A 19,023-nucleotide genomic window follows, 5' to 3' on the forward strand; every position below is an offset into this window, starting at 1 on the left:
GGTCTCCCTCTTGGTCCCCCACCTGGAAGGTTCACTCTGTGTTGCATCTTTATTCATCATACCAGATGCAGCCAAATGCCCAGTGGCAAAGCTCTGCCCATTACCCTCTCTGTTCTGTCCACATGTTCTGTTCCCACCAGGCACGTAGCTAATGGCAAATCATAAACGAGCCATACTTTGCCATGGGTATCCCTCTCTGAATACTTAAGAATACCAGCTTCTAAGGTCACAAATGAAGAGCAAATCAAGCACTTTATTAACATTGGAGAAACCGTTGAGAACAGCAGGGTCTTCAGAGGAAGAATATGCACAATCAGCCCTAAAGATTTATAATATATTTGATCCTGCCAATTACTGCATGGCCTGCACCTCAGTTCCCCACTTCCCCTCCTCCTCATCCTTCTTCAGCTCCTCACTGAGGGATGATAGCTCTGTAATTGTTATGAAAAAACATGCTCGTACTTGGCAATTCGTACAAAGGACAGTCTAATCTTGGCTGTTGAAGAGTTCAAAGACAGCCAAGAAGTGTTACAAATTTGTTTAATTACATGGCTACAAAAGCCCTTTACAGTTTTATTTTTTTATTGAGGTTGGAAGGGATCTCTGGAAGTCTCTAGTCTAAGCCCTGCTTGAAGCAGGGCTAACTTCAAAGTTAGATCAGGTTGCACAGGACGTTGAACAATCAAGTTTTAAAAAAGCCTCTGAGGTTGGCATTCCACAATGCCTCTGGGCAACCTGTTCCAGTACTAAACCATTCTTTCTGTGAAAACTTTTTTCATTATGCTCAATTGGAATTGCCTTTCTTGCAGCTTGTGACCATTGTCTCTACTCCATTTGCTGGGCATCTCTATTCAGTAAAAGCAGTCTTTCACAACACAAATGATATTACAAAGGAAAGCGTATATGATTGTCCATTAGCATCTGCTAGTCTGCACATATTTAAAAACAAAACTGACACTTGCAAACAGCCTAATCCTGACCCATACAATCAGTGTGTTCAGCAAATACACTGTTTAACTTCACAGTTGCACACCTGACAGCACTGTGATCAAAATTCTCAAATAAGTGTCTTATACAATACCCTTCAAACACTGGAAAAGAAAAGGAAAAAAATCAATTCATGTTAAAGCATATGAGAATGGGCTTACACATCTCAGTCTAGACACACATTTAAAAATGTTTGGTCTATGCTTTAATCTATCAGAAAGAAGTCTGGTTTGAGTCCACCAAATTCCAGTCTGCGAGGCATCTTGATTTTACACTTCATGCTCATTTTACTTAAAAAGCATAGCACTTAAATATACATTTAATTCTAAACTCAACAGCTACCTAAAAGAACTTCTTCATTTCAGAAAGAGGTTTTCATTAGTTGAATTCAACAAGTAAAAACATAGCAATTTTCTCTCTCTAAACGTACCATTCGTGCCCCAAGTTGCAGAACAGTCTCCTTCTTAAACCTGCTCCCAGAATCTTCAAAGATTCTTTGAAGGTCTTCCCCCAGTCTCTCCATGACCATGAATCTATAGCTATCAGGAAATACACAAAAGGGAGGAATCCTTTCAGATGGGAAGGCAGGTTTGCATCAGAAGATTGAGAAGACATATCCTTCGTTTTGTTGAAAATGGCTCTTCCATCAATTTCACGCTTGATTATAATTCATCTTATTATTACCTTTTCCCCTTGTATTCAGCCAAGCCTGATCCCCAAAACACTGGAATTCCTAAACATTTTATTTTTTTGAGATTCATCCATTTTCTTACTGTAATAATAATAAAAAGACAACATTGTGTTAAGGGTAGCTAGAGAATATTTTAGTATTTTTTATTACTGTTTTCAGCGATCAAGCCAAGACTTCACTACAGTGAAACAAATGTGATTTGACAGACTATTTTAGTCAACAATTCAGATGATAACTTCACTCTTTTTAAGTCCTCTATATTCTCTAAAACAAGAAGTAAAATTTTCTGTTCCAGCAATTGATACTTTGCACCCTTTAGGAAGGCAACAGATACACAGTCATCAGCAGCTGAGAAAGCAATTCATTTAAAAGCTCTACTTTATTCAAGATGGTAAATTTAAACACAGTACATCAATACAGCACGCTTCAAACTATCAAAGGTTCTTAGGTCTACCAGCAATCTAAGTCATCTGAAGTCTTTAGGACAGGTCCCATGAATAAATCGCATCCATGCTTATTTAAGTGTCTGCAAAATCAACTGCCTCAGTTACTACCAAATTCTGTGATGATTAAACGCATTCTTAACTTTGTTCATGGGAACAGTTACTAGCAGAAGCACCCTCTGTTCTAAGGCCGGCCTCACTCGGGAGTCCATATATTGTTCTGCACCCTGATGCGCGCACATCAGCAGAAATCATTTGGCACACTTCTGTTCTCACTTCTGATCAGAAAGAACAAGGGCTACATCCAAGTAAAGAAACCTACAGCAACCTAAAGTTATTATAGCACCAACTAGAATCAGTTCAGCATGTATGAAGTAAGTTGGCTATAAAGCTCTAAAGTATCAGATCTCATCAGAGGAAAAAAAAACAAACCCCACCAAACTTAGCTTTAAAACTAACCGAATTAGAATTCAAGGTTTTATTTTCTGATACATTACTTACTATGCTCTTGTTTTGCAGCCCTCTGGTAAAATTTCAGTTCAGAAAACAAGGGGCCATTTTCAAGGTATTCCTATTGAGAAATAAGTAAACTTAGTATCAGAAAGCGCATTAGAAAGAAAACAATTCCTAAAAAAGTATGTGAAATTCAGAGGATTCAAATCTTTTTCTTCTTTCCTCATATATTTTTGGCCATTTTTTTGCCATCTGATTTGCCATTTTTGTAAGCAGTAAGAAGAAAAATCAGTTGGCAACATGTTCTTATAAGCAACACTGATTCTTTGGGGAATTATTTAGGAAACCATTTTCAGAAATACTGTAAATCAGGCACAGTTTTAAATTCACAGTCTCATTTTCCTTACTAAACTGTTCAGGGCACTAATGAAGTCAAGGAAACACTATGCATGAAAAAAAACCAAAAAGACTGAAAAAATAAAAGCCACAAGCATTCAGTACAAACCCAATGCTTAAAATAAGAACAGATAATTAAGGGAAAGCACTGCATACAAGTTAACAATTTAGAAATGAGATCTACACATTACCACTTTAATTACATGCACAGCATCATCTTCTACAGGAACATGAGTTTGAGGGGAAGCTGCAAAACGAGAAAGAGATGGGGATGAAGCTGTATGCCACAAAATATAATTGCAAATAAAGAGCAAGCTAATGTTGCATAAGGCAGTCAAAAAATGCAGGACAAAGATTCCCAATTCCCAACATGTAGTTTGAATTCCTGTTTTTAAAGGTCAAAATATCGTCAATTAAAAAAAAAAAACCCAAAGTTTTTGCATCAGAATTACATTCTCATTTACATCAGAAAGTATAAAAGCAATTTTAATCCACACTGGCAGAACTCTCTCCCTCAACGTTGACTAGGGAGTAAGCAGGATGTCTCCATTGCTTTTGCACCACAATGAGGCATCACATTACAACAGACTATATTTTAGCCATTCAGGTCAATTGGATAACCTCTGTATTTGGTTCCCGTCAATCCACTATCGTGACAAAGACACCACTTAAAAGTTATGACCTACATTATGCCCATAGACAGGACTGTCTGCTTTCCACTATTACAAATTAATTTGGTTCCAGAACCTCACTTTCTATTCTGACATTATTTAGACACTGGCCTAAGTTAGGAATAGCATAGCCATCACTTGCCTAAAAGAGGGATGAGGGATTGTGCCTCTTAGAGCAAGTAGAAATTTCAAAACAATAATTGACCACATGTGCCAATTACAGCCCAGGAGACAGAACCTCTCTGCACAGACAATGTGATTCTATTTTCTTCTGACCCTGAGAGAACTATCAGTTTTCTCTGATACAGCTGAAGCACATAGAGCTACACTGGGATTAAAATTTAATGAGACTAAATCATCTTTTAGAATGATCACTGAAAAATCTAAAAAGAATACAGTTCCTAGGAAATAAGTCTCCCTTTCAAACTTCTTATAATGATCAGATACCAACAACAGTCTAGGTGTGAAACACTTCAGTTACCGGCACACACAAAAATAGAGCACTTTTATCCGCATAACAAAAATCAAATAAACTTGGGTCTAATCAAACTATCCAAGCTTACATTTTTGATGGTCATGTAAAAATATTTTTACAACGAACAGACTCCTTCAGCTGCCATCTTCCCTTAATTCTGCTCATCATCTGGGTTGAATCTGGCAGTATGCACACCCCCCAGACAGAGACCCCACAGCCTCCCACTTGACACTTCCTGATGCAAATGCTTCTGTGCTGATAGCATTTTAGAGATAATATGGACGTACCCGAAAACAGTAGCTCTGGAAAGTGTGAACTGTCTATAGATTCAAAAAAGTAGTAGTGACATTCAGAACACAATTTAAAAGTATTCTTACAACCAGAAAGGAAATTGTGGTAAGCCAAAACAGATTTTGTTCTTATCATATTCTTCTACTGAACTAAGGCTTAAGGGACAGGTACTTAGGTCTTTATCCAGCTCTGTCACATGCAGACTATGTCTTAATAGCTAAAGACATTACACTTTAGAGGAACATATCCCACGTGTTTTCATTGTACTCACCATCATCACAGAACAGAATAAGAGGTGCTCCCTGACACAGATCAGATAGGAACCCGTTTTCAAGAAAATAGATTTTAATATCAAATTACTTAGCAGAGGCTTGATAGGTATAGAGAAGTATCAAATTTAAATGTATTTGAAAGAGTCTGATCTAACTTCCCTATAGACATCTTGACATTTTATAAAGAGAGGCCTCATTCATGGTAATCTGGAACAGGTAGTAACAGCTGTCAGAGTAATGAAGAAGAGCAATTAACGGGAAGTAGCCCAGCAAAGGGGCCTAACCCCCATGGTTCTTACACTATGCTGGCGTGGATGCTTTTTGGAGTCATATTGAAAGAACAAAACTAACTGCAAATGGTTACAAGGTGAAAAGGGAGAAAAGTCAGACAAAAATCAACAAGACAGAGGAACAGATGCTCCAGCAAATGAGTAACATGACATTCAAAAATACAAGAGGAGAAAAGGTATCATCATTTTTACTGCATGTACATGAAACAAGGCTTAACACACAGTGGATAACACAATTCTAAACTTATGTGCATAATGCTCAGACAATTAATCGCATACATACAGATAAGCAGAAGTTGCATATATACCTTTTGTTACACTGTTTTAATTAACCATTCATATATCAGGCAGCAATATTTTAACTACGGCTCAGATATAAGACAGACTATTTTTTGTCTATAAATATACATAACTGTTTTTTTAAAAATTGTCTCATTACTATGTATAGTTACTTAACAGACTGGAAAGGCTCCCAAGGCTTAACAAACAGTCTGATTACATACCTCATAGACCACCACCACATACTCTCCTGCGAGTTTAGCTCATAGTTAATTACTGTATACTTGTAATTAGCCATGTGCTAGTCTCATTCTGTGGGGTAGCACATGGCTATTCATAATATTACAATCAGTTAAATGCTAGACTGCAGGACAGTAAGCAGAGACCCTGCAGGAGAGCAATGCTGACATGCAGGAGGTCTCTGATGGCATGTAAGTACATACATAGAGTACCAGGAGCACTATACAGCAAGATTATGTTTGCAAAGGGTACCTTAAAATAGCACAACAAATACGAGAGTTCCCAGTTTACAGCTTGTGTGTCGCTTTTCATCAACTACAGAGATGTATGATCTCCTTAGATTTGCAGGGAGGGGTGCTGATGTATGCATAAAACCAAAACCACTCTCTGCATAATTGTTAACTGGGAACACTGGCACAAGACAAATCTGTGTAGGGGCCTGTGGCTGCTTCCATCTCATGCCAAGAAGAGTCTCACAAACATTTACAAAGCACAAAGGGTACAGCTCTATTTTCCCTTGCTCTCCTCCATCCCACAATCAGAGCTACCACCACAGAAAAGCATATGAAGAATTTAAAATACACTCTGAGATAAAGCAGTGCAGTAAGAGTCACATTCTTTGCCATAATTTCCAATTGTTGTGCCTAGACAACACAGCAAATAACTTACTTCAAATTAACCCCTATCCAGAATTCCCTAGTTTCATACAGGCACAGCAGTTATGGTCTTAACATCCGCTTTAACCATGAATTTCAATGGTTTTGTTGCTGAGTGCCACAATCTTAATTAATGTAGCTTTCTAAATGTTAATATGACATGGTAACAAAAGAGTTTTTCTGGATGAACTGCGATTTCCTACAACCACAGAGCACAATTGCATGCAGTCTGACAAAGAAACGTGCCAATTCTATTTGCCAGTTCAAATGTGCTTGTTGTAGTTTTAGCAGTTAATTTGTAGCAGTCACATTTGGAATATGGTGAAATATTTTCGATGGCTCTCACAGAACCAGTTTTGTTGACAAAGTTTACACAGCGGAAAAGAAAACAGCACTGATTTGGCAGTTTGAAAAAACATCCCCACTCCTGCCCACAGCTGGTGTCTTTGCCACCGTTGGATATTTTGAGGATATATTCGTTTTGGAAACATGAAGAGAATTACTTTCAGAAGTTCTTGGGTTGCTAACATTTTATTTTTGCTTTGTTTCACTGGATAGCTGATCCTGGAGAGTGATATTGTCAGCTTAGTTTTTGCAGAAATAAAACCTAACTTCAGAAGTTAATACCATGCTCCAGAGTTAGAGGCTGCCTACAAGAAAGCTGGAAAAATTCCGACCCCATTTAAGCAAAGCCAAGAGCTGTTAAATTCAATGGCTAACAAAAGGGGGGGAAATGTCACTCAGAGCATCTAACAATAAAAAACAACCCAAGCTGCAGGAATATCATTACTAAAAACAAAATGTACACAAATGAATAAGAAGTAGCATCTGCTATCTAACATTTAATTTTAAATATATCATACATCTGGAAGATACCAAGGCAAATATTTAAAAGTAAATGCAGCACATTGCTTTTCTCCTTCCTCCCTCCAATATTGCCTGAAAACTGAAACATCCAGCGCTTGAAGTATGTTTATAGTCCATTTTTAATGTAGCCTAAGGAAGACCTGCCTCTCTGTTCATATTGTTACCTCATTCTAATGATGCATAATCATTACCTGGACAGACCCTTTTCTGATCAGCATTTTTGAATAGCTTTTTTCTAGATTATTCTTGCAGGTATCTTTAAGAATTTGAGTTTTATTATACAAATTACATATACATGGATCTGTATTGTGCTTGTGAATCCATCTTCTACAGGACCTAACTAAACTGTTTTCAGGAGAAAATTGTGCTCAACTGCTAAACTGTTCTGCAGTTAACTGCAAATGCCTCCAAGTACAGAACATTTGGTTCTGGTTGGAAATTTCATTTTGTTTCTTATTCATCTTTCTAAGAAACCCTAATTTTGATTCACTAAAGCCAAAGTTTTGCATTCCACAGCAATGGAAGCCACTGTTTGACTTTCAAAGTTAATTAACTCTGAGCTGGAATAGGTACGACATCCTTTAACCCCAGGCAGAAAAGCTATGCATGGTCTGCTCTTACAGCACTCTCAGATGGGAGTCCAAGCCTCTAATATTTAAGACTTGATGCACAAACTGTTTTCTGGCAAGATTCTGCTCTAGCCCATCTGCTAGCCTGACACAGTGCCCACTCGGAAGATACTATGCCAGCTTCAACTGGGTACAGGTGCCAAAGGCGGCTGAAGGGAGTACCCTCCGTAAGGCAACAGGTGCCCTATCTTTCATCTCAAGCTCTTCCTGTTATCATTTTAGAAAAGCACCCCTCACTGAAAAAAAACCAAACCCGCTCTCTTAACTTCCTAGTTTTACCTGGCATGCTAGAGTCTCGATCCTTGGCCAGAACTTCTGTGAGGTGGACAAATGCAGAGCAAGACAATGGCTCCTAACCAAATCACGAGCGTATTAAACAAAACAAAACGGCCACATTAAGTGTTAGCACTCTAACATGTAATAGTAATGATCTCTGCAGACTTTCTAACACATTTTAGAATACTGTATAGAAATAATTTATGCTTTGAAAGTTAAGACTTCTAGCCTAAAGAGTATGGAAAAACAGAGAGAGATGAGGGAGGGAAGACTCAAGAGGAAGCAGGCACCAGCAAGAAGTTGTACAGGCAGGGAAGATTTCCCCTTTAGCAGTTAGAGTTGACCAGATGGTACAGGATGAAACTGTTCCCAGTAACTACTGAGTAGCAAAATCAGGCTAAACTTATGATTTAGTTTGCCCAGAGACAGGGTGAAAAAATCAGGTAATCTACTTACTATATCTGTATTTATGCAGTTTAATATTAGCAACTAGATGAAAAGACTCTTTCCTGATGTGGTGTTTGTCTGGCACTGAATTTATTTTCACACTAAGGTACACACCTGGAGGTACGAGACCTTTGCTGAACTACAGCTTAACATCTGAAGGTCAAGCAAGATTCATACCTAACCAGATAATCACCTGTTATTTAGAAATCATTTTTACTGCATTTTTTAAATTAACATGCTGCACTATAAATATTTTTAGTAAAGTTAATTTAAGCTACTTTTGAAGCACTTCATTTCTCTAGAACCAGTTACTAAAACTTGTTTCCTAACTCAAACTGAGGAACAAACACTACGACAATGACAGAATGTGCTTCCATCAAAGCTTCTGCTTACCAACACACCTACACCTTTCCTCACAGCTATACAAATTACCCATGGCAATTACTCTTTCTGAAACAGAAGCAACCTTTCCTTCACACACGCCAGCCTGATTCCCAGAACATCAGACCTCAGAATATCAATGGCAGAGCACAGTTGGTCCAAGCTTAAAAGCAGAAGGGGCACAACCACACCTCTTCCCTACCTCCGCCAGCAGCCTAGCTCCCTGTGCTGCTTGTATTAAAACAGAGCATTCACCCATTTGGTCAACACTTACTGCTCAAGCATATTCTCTTTGCCTCCTCTAGGAAAAAAAGGTTAATGTGCTGGCTATACCCAGTCACAGACCTCCAGAGGGACTGAGGTATCATTGATTACAGTTTTAGCAATATGTAGTTTCCTGAGCTTCCCATATCGTAACAAAACATATGCAAAAATAGTCAAAAACCAACATATAAACACATGTTGCAAAGCCACCTATGAAAAATGGTTTCAAAACTCTTAGCTTTCACCTATCAAGTACCATTGGATTGTAAGATACAATTATAATACAATTAAAACACTGATGATATAACAACTATTACTATAAAAGATATCTGTAACAATATTTGGCGGAACTATCAGCTTCCAAAAGAAAGAAGCTTAAATGCAGATAGTGCTAGGCATGGCAGATTTCACTGAGGCAGTGAAATCGTAACAAAACATTGTATGACCTTTCTGCATTTAAATTTTCAGTCCAAATTGTGCATTAATAGAGTCCTTGCAGCAGGACTACAGAATGATTTATATAAAGCCTAGTGTTAATTACTGACTGTGATCAGGAAGATAAATGAGAGAATGTAAGGCTCTCAGTGGCACTCTCCTCAAGTCTTGCTTAATTTTCTTATGTACTGTCACTGTTCTCCACAGGGCTATAAACTAGTCATGAGACCACCAGTATGTCACATTCTTCCTTAGTTGCTCTTCATCCATCCCCCTTATCAAAGGGATAACACAGTTCTGTCTGAGGTGGCTGACAGCAAATCAGCACCAGTACAAAAAAAAAAACAAAAACAAAAAACCACCACTCTTCTAACATGTAACACCATAGATAGTACTATCTTATGATCTGTATTGCTTTCCCTATGACAAAAGCAATGTTTGAAAGAACAATTCTAGATGGCTCATATTGCTTCTGGCGGCAGCAGAAGCTCTACTCTTCAGGAGCATTGGGAGGAATCAGTATTTGTAAGCCTTCTGCTGTTGGATTTGTTCTGGTTGAGATAAATACACAACGGGAATCCAAGGGAAGGAACGAATCAATGAAGAAGCAGACAAGGTGGCACATAGGGGAAAGAGAAAGAAAAATTAGAAAGCCAGGGAAAATGCTTGAGAGAGAGGATAGAAGTTGTAGATCCTGGTAACTTTCATGTATATAATCAGAAGTTTAGAAGTCCCACACCTGAAAAGACTATTTGCATCCTGGGACTCAGGGTCACTAAATGGCCTTCAGCAGCTTTTAGTTAACAGAACCTTCCAAGGAATGCAACCGTAGTAAATATATTTTGCAGAGGTAGTTCAAAACTTCTCAAGTACATTGTTACAGATTAATGGAGTATGGAGTACTCTTAATGGGAAATTAAGCTGTAACAATGCACATCAAAATCTTTACACCACTGCTGTAAAAATACTTATTAAAAGATACAGCCAGTAAAGTTAACCTTTACTTTTATAAAAGGGCTTTGCCGTTCATCTCTGGCAGACAGTCAAATTTGTCTCCGCTTCCCTGTCTTGCTTAGCTCTCTACAGTTCTTTTGGGGTTAGCTTCTTACTGAAAGTTTAGTGGTCACTGTCACATCTAGCTACATATATATTAAAAACTATCTCAAAGTGGGTGAACAACACACAGCAAGACGACACCTCTCAGCACCAAGCATTTGTGTCTCATACTCACAGATTCATCATCTACTTCATCATCTCAAAGGCAATTAAAGTCTTGCAGGATCAAGCCCCAGATAAGCTGCTGAATGATAAATTTTACATAATATAAACAAGTGTAAGAGATAAAGAGCTGGACAAAACAGGAAAGCTTCTGTCAGTGCCAACACTTGAGAATAAGTCTTGTCTTGTATTTTAAATGTACCTTGAGCTACAAGGGGGACTAAGCCTTTAGTTCAGTGCTGTGTGCAGTGTTCAATATCCCTTCTGAAAGAGGAGGAGATAAAATTAATATAAATGCCATTATAAAGATGGCAGCTGCATTTCTTCAGCTATGCTGTCATTTATGAAAAAAACACAGAATAGTAATACTAATGGTCCCAGATAATATTCCCTTTCTCAGCTAATCCACCGACAGCTTTCTGCCTCAGTTTGGTGGGAGACAAACTGAAACAAACACCACAACATATGAAATCATCTCAGTGGTCTTTGTGATCAGGCAGAAAACTAATCAAATCTCCATGAAACACTGAAATCCATGTGCTGTACCATCTGCAAGGTCTGGTGTGATTTGACTGTAACAGGAAATATGACAGAACCATGTTCTGAGTGATGTAGGAACACGACGCTTGTCTTGTGTCTTCTCAATTCACTTACTTTGTCTTACACATTGAGAAACATGCTTGCTACGACCTTGCTTTCTGCACTGCACCTGCAGTTCCTTCAATCCCTCCTGTCTGTAAGTTTCTGTCTCCCTTTCCTTTACATCCTGATCCTGCGCTCTACATCCTCACACTCTCTCACAACTTATTCTTGAACGGCAATATCGAGACACACCTTACCTTCATTTCTTAGCTCATGCTAAGGTCTATTTTCTTATGGTAACACTTCCCATACATGCTCTAGGCACGGCAACTCTCAAAGGCAACCAACTGATGTTTCAGAGGTCATGAAAAGCTATCACATATATCAAAAGGAAAAATGCAAATATCAAAAGTGTGCTACCCTTTGACTCCTCTGTAACTTCTCATTTCTGAGGAACCATGGCTACTGATCTGACTTTGAAAAAGGTGTAAATAGAACAGTATGCAATACAGAAAAAAAAGAAACAGATATGGCAGCTAGGTTTGTTTTTGTGACAAAGCTTCTGACCCCCTAAAAGTATATAAAAGAGACTAACATCAGGAGAGAACATTATTGCACACTGGAGAATTTAATTAATGGAAGAAGCAGCCAAATTTTTTTTTTTCGTATCAGGAAAAAAGGAACCATCAAGAAAGAAGAAAAAGTTTGGAAGTGAAACAGCTTCTTAACATAGTTTAAAGCTAAGTATCTTTTGAACTGCTGTCAAGAACATCTTAGGCTATGTCTACATTAGCATTCTGATTAGGAGCAGTAGTTGAATCTCCAGTCATCTCCACTTATCACCCACTCGTTCAGTCTGCAGAGCAGTTAGGTGTGTGTGAACTATAAATTTCAGAGGAAACTAGAACAGAAACTCCACTGTAGGAGCCTACCAGATGCACTCCAACTCTTAAGGGTGATATAAGGATTCAAAGCAGTTCTTTTAGACAGCCTCAAAACATCAAACCACATATTTGGTGAGGAAATTCTGTGCAGCAGACCAGACCAGATCTAGTCCAAAATAAAACAAATCCTCAACTTAAATATAGGGTAGATGTAGGCACCTAACCACCAACTGTCGCCATTTACTTATCCAATTCTGTTACACCAAACTACCCGCAAACATATATGCGGCCTTAGTTTTCTCCAAGTTTTTCACTGACTGCATTTACTTTGTCTGCAGAGGAGCAGAAACAATGGCATTTAGGTTGTTACTGAAGACTTTTCACTTGGTTTACACAGGCATTCAGTGTAACAAAATACAATTTAGTCTTCTTTCTAAAAGGCAGGACATTAGATATTGCCTTATGTACACTTTTTTTTCCAGAACGCTTCTCCACTCAAACCTGAAGTTAAGATGTAACTTAAGTCCAGATAAAACATAAATAAGATTGCTCACCCTCCTGTAGCGTACAGATACACACTGCTAACTGGCAGAACAGTATATCTGGGCAACCACTTTAGCGGACCAACATCAAATCCCATATGGGATCATCATACCATGAAATAAAATACAGGTCTTCAGTTGCCATTCAGTTCCTTGTGAATTACCATAATAGATGAGGGGAATAAAGGAGGGAGGGGAATAACAGTTCAGTGCAATATAGAAAGTTCCTGAACAGCTGAAAACAGACAAGCACAATGACATAGCCACACTGACGTAACAAAGATCGTACTAAATCATCAAAAAGAAAACACTGGCACATGAGTGCTACATTTACAACTGCAAATACAAAAGACAAAACACACTAACCCTTATATAGAAAATGCAAACCTTTTCTCTCAACGCTAGGTGTCTGATGCTACGGTTTGATACTGATGGACAACTCCTTCACCTGCATGAAACCATACTGAATCCAGCATGGCTCTGCACATCTGAAAGGAGTCCCCGCATGCTGAACAGCTTGCAGCTACTAAAGGCAAAAGAATGGAGTACATGTGTGACATATGATGCCTGTTCTAATGAAAACACATCTTTTTATAAAATTCTGGAAAACACACTACATGGAAAACTCATGCTGTATCCCAATGTATTATCAGAGTATCTTCTGACAAAAGTACTCAATATGAAATAAACATTGTTAAGAGATCAACCAAAAAAAAGAGTGGAAAACAAATGATAATAGCAGAAGTAAAGCAAGTTTGCAAAAAAGGAAGCAACTGTACCTGCCATGACATAAACACACAAAAAGGAAAAGCAAAAAAATAGAAAAATGTAACTGATTTTTTAAAATATGGAAGTCAATTTATATACTGTAGTGGTTTGATTATCAAGTTTTAAACATTATTACTCCAAATACAGAGTTAACATATCACTAACTAACTTTAAAAAAAAAAAAACTGTTTGCCTTCAGGGGTGATGGACTAAACTGCTTCTAGATAATTTTTTTACTGCTGTCTTAATACAAGCTCAATTTAGTCCCTGATAGGTCATTGTGGACTAGTTTGCTTCTATATGTCGTACACATTCTGTGCAAAAAAAAGCTCATAACACTGCCTTGAAAACTGGATTTGCTGTTTTATAGAGACCAGTAATGGCAACGTACATTATATTCTCTCCAGTGACCCAGAGTGCTTTACAAACTGCCTTTCAAAACCATTCATTCCTTACAAAACACAGCCAGAGTGAAATGCAGCAGCTTCTTCTGAAGAAAATACAGAAACATAACCAGATTTGAGCAAATGAAAAATGGCATTTCCACCTCTGGTGGAAAATAAAATTTTAATTCAGAGGCAACACCCAGCTTACTGTTGCTACCGTTATGCTGCTTCGACAAGCTCTGATTTTACATCTCAGCCAGATGACGACATTTCCCATAACCAGAACCCCGACGAGTGCTCAGGAGCACCAGACTGGTGGTAGGTCCCAAGAGGCTGCTTACAGAAGCACCACCTTTGCTTTCAGCAGTGCCTACCGGCAGTGCTCTTCGGTAGTCTTCGACAGCGACAGCACCTCGCCTGCCCCGCGCAAGCCCCAGAGCGAAGCGCACCCGAGGCCAGCAGAGCGGGCCGGACAGCCCACGGAGAGGCACGCGGCGCCATCAGCAAAACTTCGGGGCAACCAGGACACCTGGCAGGGTGCTGGCAAAGGCAGAGCCACACTGTAGCGCAGGTGATCACTGACAATAAGTTTTTAAACCGCTCTGTCTTTTTAATACAACAAGATTACGAAGAGACGTTCACAAAGCAGCCCTGTAATTGCTATCGGCATTATTACCTAAATAGATTAAGCCAAATCCTCCCTGGCCGATCTGGCTGCCCAGCCTCCAGGCTTTGCCTTCGGTGTCCTTGAGGATCATGCCTCCGGGCAGAGGAACGGGTAGCTTGCTTCTGCCGCGCCCCTTGGGCGGCATCGCCCCTTAAGAGAAGAGAGGGAGCTGACCTCGGCGGGAGGGCGCCCGACACCCTTCCTCCCGGAAGGAGGCACACGCTGCGAGCGGCCGGGCCTAGCTCTGCACGGCCTCCCCGCGCAGCCCCCCCGTCCCGCCGCAGCTCCCGCCGCCGCCGCCGCCGCCCTGCTCCCTCGCAGCGCCCCTCCCCCCTCCCCCGGCAGGCCCGCGCGGCCGTTAACGGCCAACGGCCCCCGAGCGGGGGGGGGAGAGCGGCGCGCGCCCGGCCCGGCCCCCCACCCACCTCCGCGGGCCGCCGGCGGCCTCTCCGCGGCCACGCACTGCCCGGCGGGGCGCTTCCCCCCGGCGGCGGCGGCGAGGCGGCGAGCGGCAGCTCGCAGCAGGGGCCGGCCCGCCGTGCCTGCCCTCCGCGGGAAAGCCCGGGGCGGGGACGGCGGCGGCCGAGGGCGGCGTCCCGCCTCTGCCCTCCCTCCGTGCCGGCCGGGCTCCCCTCGGCGGCGCGGGCGCCTCCCAGCCCGCCGCCCTCGAAGCGGCTTGCGGAGCTGCGGCCGCGGCAGCGGGCTGGCTTGTGGAAAGGCGGAATGAAAACTCCGTGCGGCGCAGTTTACAGTGAAAGGAGCCCCCCCACCTCCCCCCCCACCCGAAAACAGCGCCTGGCGAGCGGGACGGGCACCGTGCCCACCGCGGGGGCGGCTCGCTGCGGCAAGGGTTACGCTTCTCCGGCGGTGAGGGCACCCCGTCTCAACAACACGCTTCTGCCTTTGCTGGTGCGTCTCCTCGGTCCCGTGCAGAAGTGCAGATTAACGACAACAGGTTGGAAGCGGAGGAACTAGGCGGTGCATCTGCCCCTGCCAGAGCTTACGCAAGTCACTTCAGCCCTCCGTGCTTTTAGCTGTACTTGACAAGTGAGGAAACTTTTTTTTTTCCCCTTGAAGTGCTTTGATATCTATAAAACTAGTTAACCAGGCTCTGTTCCCTGCTTGAAAAAAGTCTTAGCTCACAGGGGTCTTGTGTGGGTGCAGGAAGTACTTTAAAAGTTAAAGTGAACTAACAGAGCTATCGTGGTGCCACCTCCTCAGTCAAGCCATTTCAGGAGCTTCCCAGTCTAGACCAATGCTGCACCCAGATTACATCCAGGATCACGCCTGTACATAGAAACAGGGATACCTACCCAGAAGGGCAAGCAACGCAATTGTTTTTTTTACCCTGGGCTACACCATTTAGAGACTTGTGCTGTTTGGAGCAGCAGGAGCCTTCAGCAACCCCAATCAGCAGTCTGCAGTGCAGCCATCCACAGCCCCACGACACGCTGGGAAGGGGCCCCGGTCACCTCACAGGCTTCCTGCGAGCCTTCACTCCAGGCGGGTACGGTGTACAGCAGCGGCTGACCCGGAGGGATCGTGCTCAGCCCTGTCAACATGTGAGTTGGTAACGAAGGACACAGTGAACCCAAGGTTTTTACTCCCAGAGCACGCAGGGTGCTTGCCTGATCACAGGCCCCCATCTTGAGCGAGGTTTGTGGGAGCTGGGCCAGAGCATGGGCGGAGGTATTGGAAGAAAGGCAGTCCATCCACTACTACAGCTGCCCTTGCTGTTAAAAACCCTAAGCAGCGATCAGCAAAATATGGTTGTTGTACATGGCTAAATGTCCTCAAGCCTTTAACTGTCAGCACACTATGCATTTGTAAAGCTTGGTGGGGAGGAGGTAATCTTTCCAATTCCTTCTTGTTTTAGAGAACATTTCCTGCTCAGCTACACATTCCCAAAGGCTAAAATACTGCTAAACAGGAACTGAGTGAGATAACAATTCACATGGAATTTTCTAGATTTATTGCCCCTGTAGGTTTGAATATACACATTAAAAAAAGACAGAGGCCCAAAATCTCATTTCCTTTGACTTCCTCTGTGCTGAAGTTTGCCATATGATATTCTAACCCATACAACCGGCTGCACCTTGGGTCTGATCTCAGCTTTAGAGACTTGGTTTTAGAAAGCACAGCTCTGCACAGTTGCTTGTTCAACTGCAGTTCTGGGTGGACCATCATTGCTTCCAAGCAATGACCAGAATTCCTCTTATCAAGAAAGCAAGGCCCTTTATGGAATGATCCCAAGAGTTCAAGAATAGTCAAAACCCAGAACACCTTCAGTGACAACGTAATTTGCTAATGAACTGAAAGGTATTAAGGGAGATTAGGATTGTAAGGTATACATTGCCATCATTACAGTAGGTAGCCCTTTCTCCTTCATCAGTTGTGCAAGTTATTCTGATTTTACGATGACTGAAATCAGATAAAAGGACAGAAACTAAAAAAAGTGCCAGCAGAAAACTCAGCCCGAAGCAAATGAATTCTCAAAATTTACTATAGGGCATTTCATAGGGGTTTTCTTCCTTTACAGCAGCTGTCAAAATACACTGTAAGGGGGTTCTCTTTTACACAGATAACTAGTATTGCATCAGAGAAGCCATTACCACTCACTAGAAGGAACTAGCACCTTTATTCATGGAGACTGTCTCCACCGTTTGGGTAATGCTCTCAGGGTGTCTGTCACTTGGTATGGGAACCACCATTCTGCCATTGCTGAAAGATCTTTTCTGAAAGAAACTGCCTTCAGATAGTTGCCTGGGAATCAGTCTCTGCTGTTGGAAGAGAAAGCTTTTTGCCTAACTATTGCAGAGAAGTATTCAAATGATTAAACACAAGTGAAAGCATATATGAAAGTGCTTGCTGCTTCTTAGCTATCCTTTCCCTGCCCATGAGTGTACAGCATCAGGATAAGAAACACAAGTCAGGTCAGGTTTGCATCTGTCTTCTAGACATTTGGTAGATACCAGTGACAGCATTAGACATCTACAGACAGACACATACATTGTTGCATAGTTTAAGGCACTTTTTCAGTAGAAACAGGAGAAAACTTTGTAACAAATTAAAACACTTAAAATCTGTAGCAATGATGTTGAAAAAAAGAAATCAGATTAAATGTGAAGGAGTAGAAAGATACATGCTCCCAAAGAAACAAAACTGAGGAGCATATTCTTGATTTTTCTTGTTTTAGTAAAAAAAAAAAAGTAACTGGAGTTGATTTCCTTTCCTTTCTATAAAACCATTGAGAATATTATGATATCAGGAAACTAGTGAAATGCATTGATTTAGTAGAAAGTTGGGGTTTAATGCAGAACTTTACAGTTCAGAAATATTCGTAAATTCTCTAGAGCATGTTAAGCTTTTGATCGTGAACCAGAATAAGATCACAAAAAGAAAACAGTTTCACACAGTTCTGAGAAATAATGAACTTGTCAAAAGAAGAGGCTATTTGAAATATAGTCATTGTAAACTAATAGCAAAGTGAAACTAAAAGCAGAGACACAAGGGTCTGATTTATTGCTAACGAACACAGTAGCATATGCAATCTGTTAGCATTCTTGAAGATTCAGGTCAGGCTGCATAACATCCAAGTGACTCATTTAACAACAGGTACTTGCATATGTAGCTGTGGTTTAGATTTTTCACAGCTTTTAAGTGAAAAGCTTTATATATAATTTTCTTGTACTATTAAAAGAAGAGAAATTGCAGATTTATAGCTGCAATTCCAAAGGCAAGACTATCTGAAAACTTACTCATCTTTAATATCATGTAAATGTTTTATGACTTGTGCAGCTTAACATTATTATGCAGTATAAAAAGACCTAAAATATACCTACAAGTCAGAGAAGAGAAGTTCTAAGGAAAAACATGGACAATTTTGTTTTGAGAATAAAGAACTGCTTTAAGCTTAAAGGTTTTTAAGCTTTTAGCATTTGTTACAGGAACAGAAAAACTTAACAGAGACAAAAACACAGAGGTGTAATAGAAACTAACAAATATCACTTACAAAGAATGATTTACTAAGAATAGTGATTTCCTAGACATAGGAGGCTACCCCTGAAGAATGAGCTTGTTATTTAAATCTAGATACTTATTAATGAACAATAATAACTAGTAGGCCCACAAAAAGCTTATGCTAATGTTGCAGGTGAAGAGTGGAAGATTTTTCATAAAATTCTGTTTTAGATAAGGCAAAAGGAAGAAAAAGAAGCAAAGCATTAAAAAAAAAATCTTTAAAAAATATCCCTTTTAAAATGTCTTTTAAAAAAGCCAAAGCAGTAAAGATCAAGGACTTTACCTAAGAATAGCCATTCAGATGCAAACTTGATGTTAGGAACTCTTTGCCCTGTAAGCAGCACATTGCTCTTTTTTGTGGGAGGGATTAAAAACTCTCTTCCTGTTGGGCTGAATTGGAAACAGCCCATTTTTCTTTTACTTATCATTAGCCAATTAGCAACTCTCCCAAGAAACACAAACTAATTTCATTTAGTCATGTTAAAGCCTCCAATACCATTTTTCTTCACTATT

At 40.6% G+C, this 19,023-nt stretch overlaps 1 protein-coding gene across 4 annotated transcripts in view; it reads right to left on the bottom strand.

Moving 5' to 3' along the window:
• The window catches only part of VRK2 (VRK serine/threonine kinase 2), a 50,504-nt gene extending 35,521 nt beyond the window's left edge, over window positions 1–14,983 (bottom strand). For 2 of the 4 annotated variants that reach the window (XM_067292740.1, XM_067292742.1), the window contains exons 1-6: window positions 14,916–14,983; window positions 14,500–14,640; window positions 3,162–3,217; window positions 2,623–2,692; window positions 1,672–1,759; window positions 1,418–1,526 (exon numbers count right to left, since the gene is read on the bottom strand). In XM_067292740.1, coding sequence (XP_067148841.1) covers window positions 1,418–1,526; window positions 1,672–1,759; window positions 2,623–2,692; window positions 3,162–3,217; window positions 14,500–14,635 — 459 coding nt within the window. In that variant the 5' untranslated portion in view covers window positions 14,636–14,640; window positions 14,916–14,983. Of the gene's footprint in view, window positions 1–1,417; window positions 1,527–1,671; window positions 1,760–2,622; window positions 2,693–3,161; window positions 3,218–13,056; window positions 13,075–14,499; window positions 14,734–14,915 lie in introns of those variants that run through there. The other 2 variants (XM_067292741.1, XM_067292743.1) reach the window with 2 other exon arrangements.
• Between the last annotated feature and the right edge of the window lie 4,040 nt (window positions 14,984–19,023).

This window comes from Apteryx mantelli, chromosome 3 (assembly GCF_036417845.1).
Source record: "Apteryx mantelli isolate bAptMan1 chromosome 3, bAptMan1.hap1, whole genome shotgun sequence".
NCBI classification, from domain to species: Eukaryota; Metazoa; Chordata; class Aves; order Apterygiformes; family Apterygidae; genus Apteryx; species Apteryx mantelli.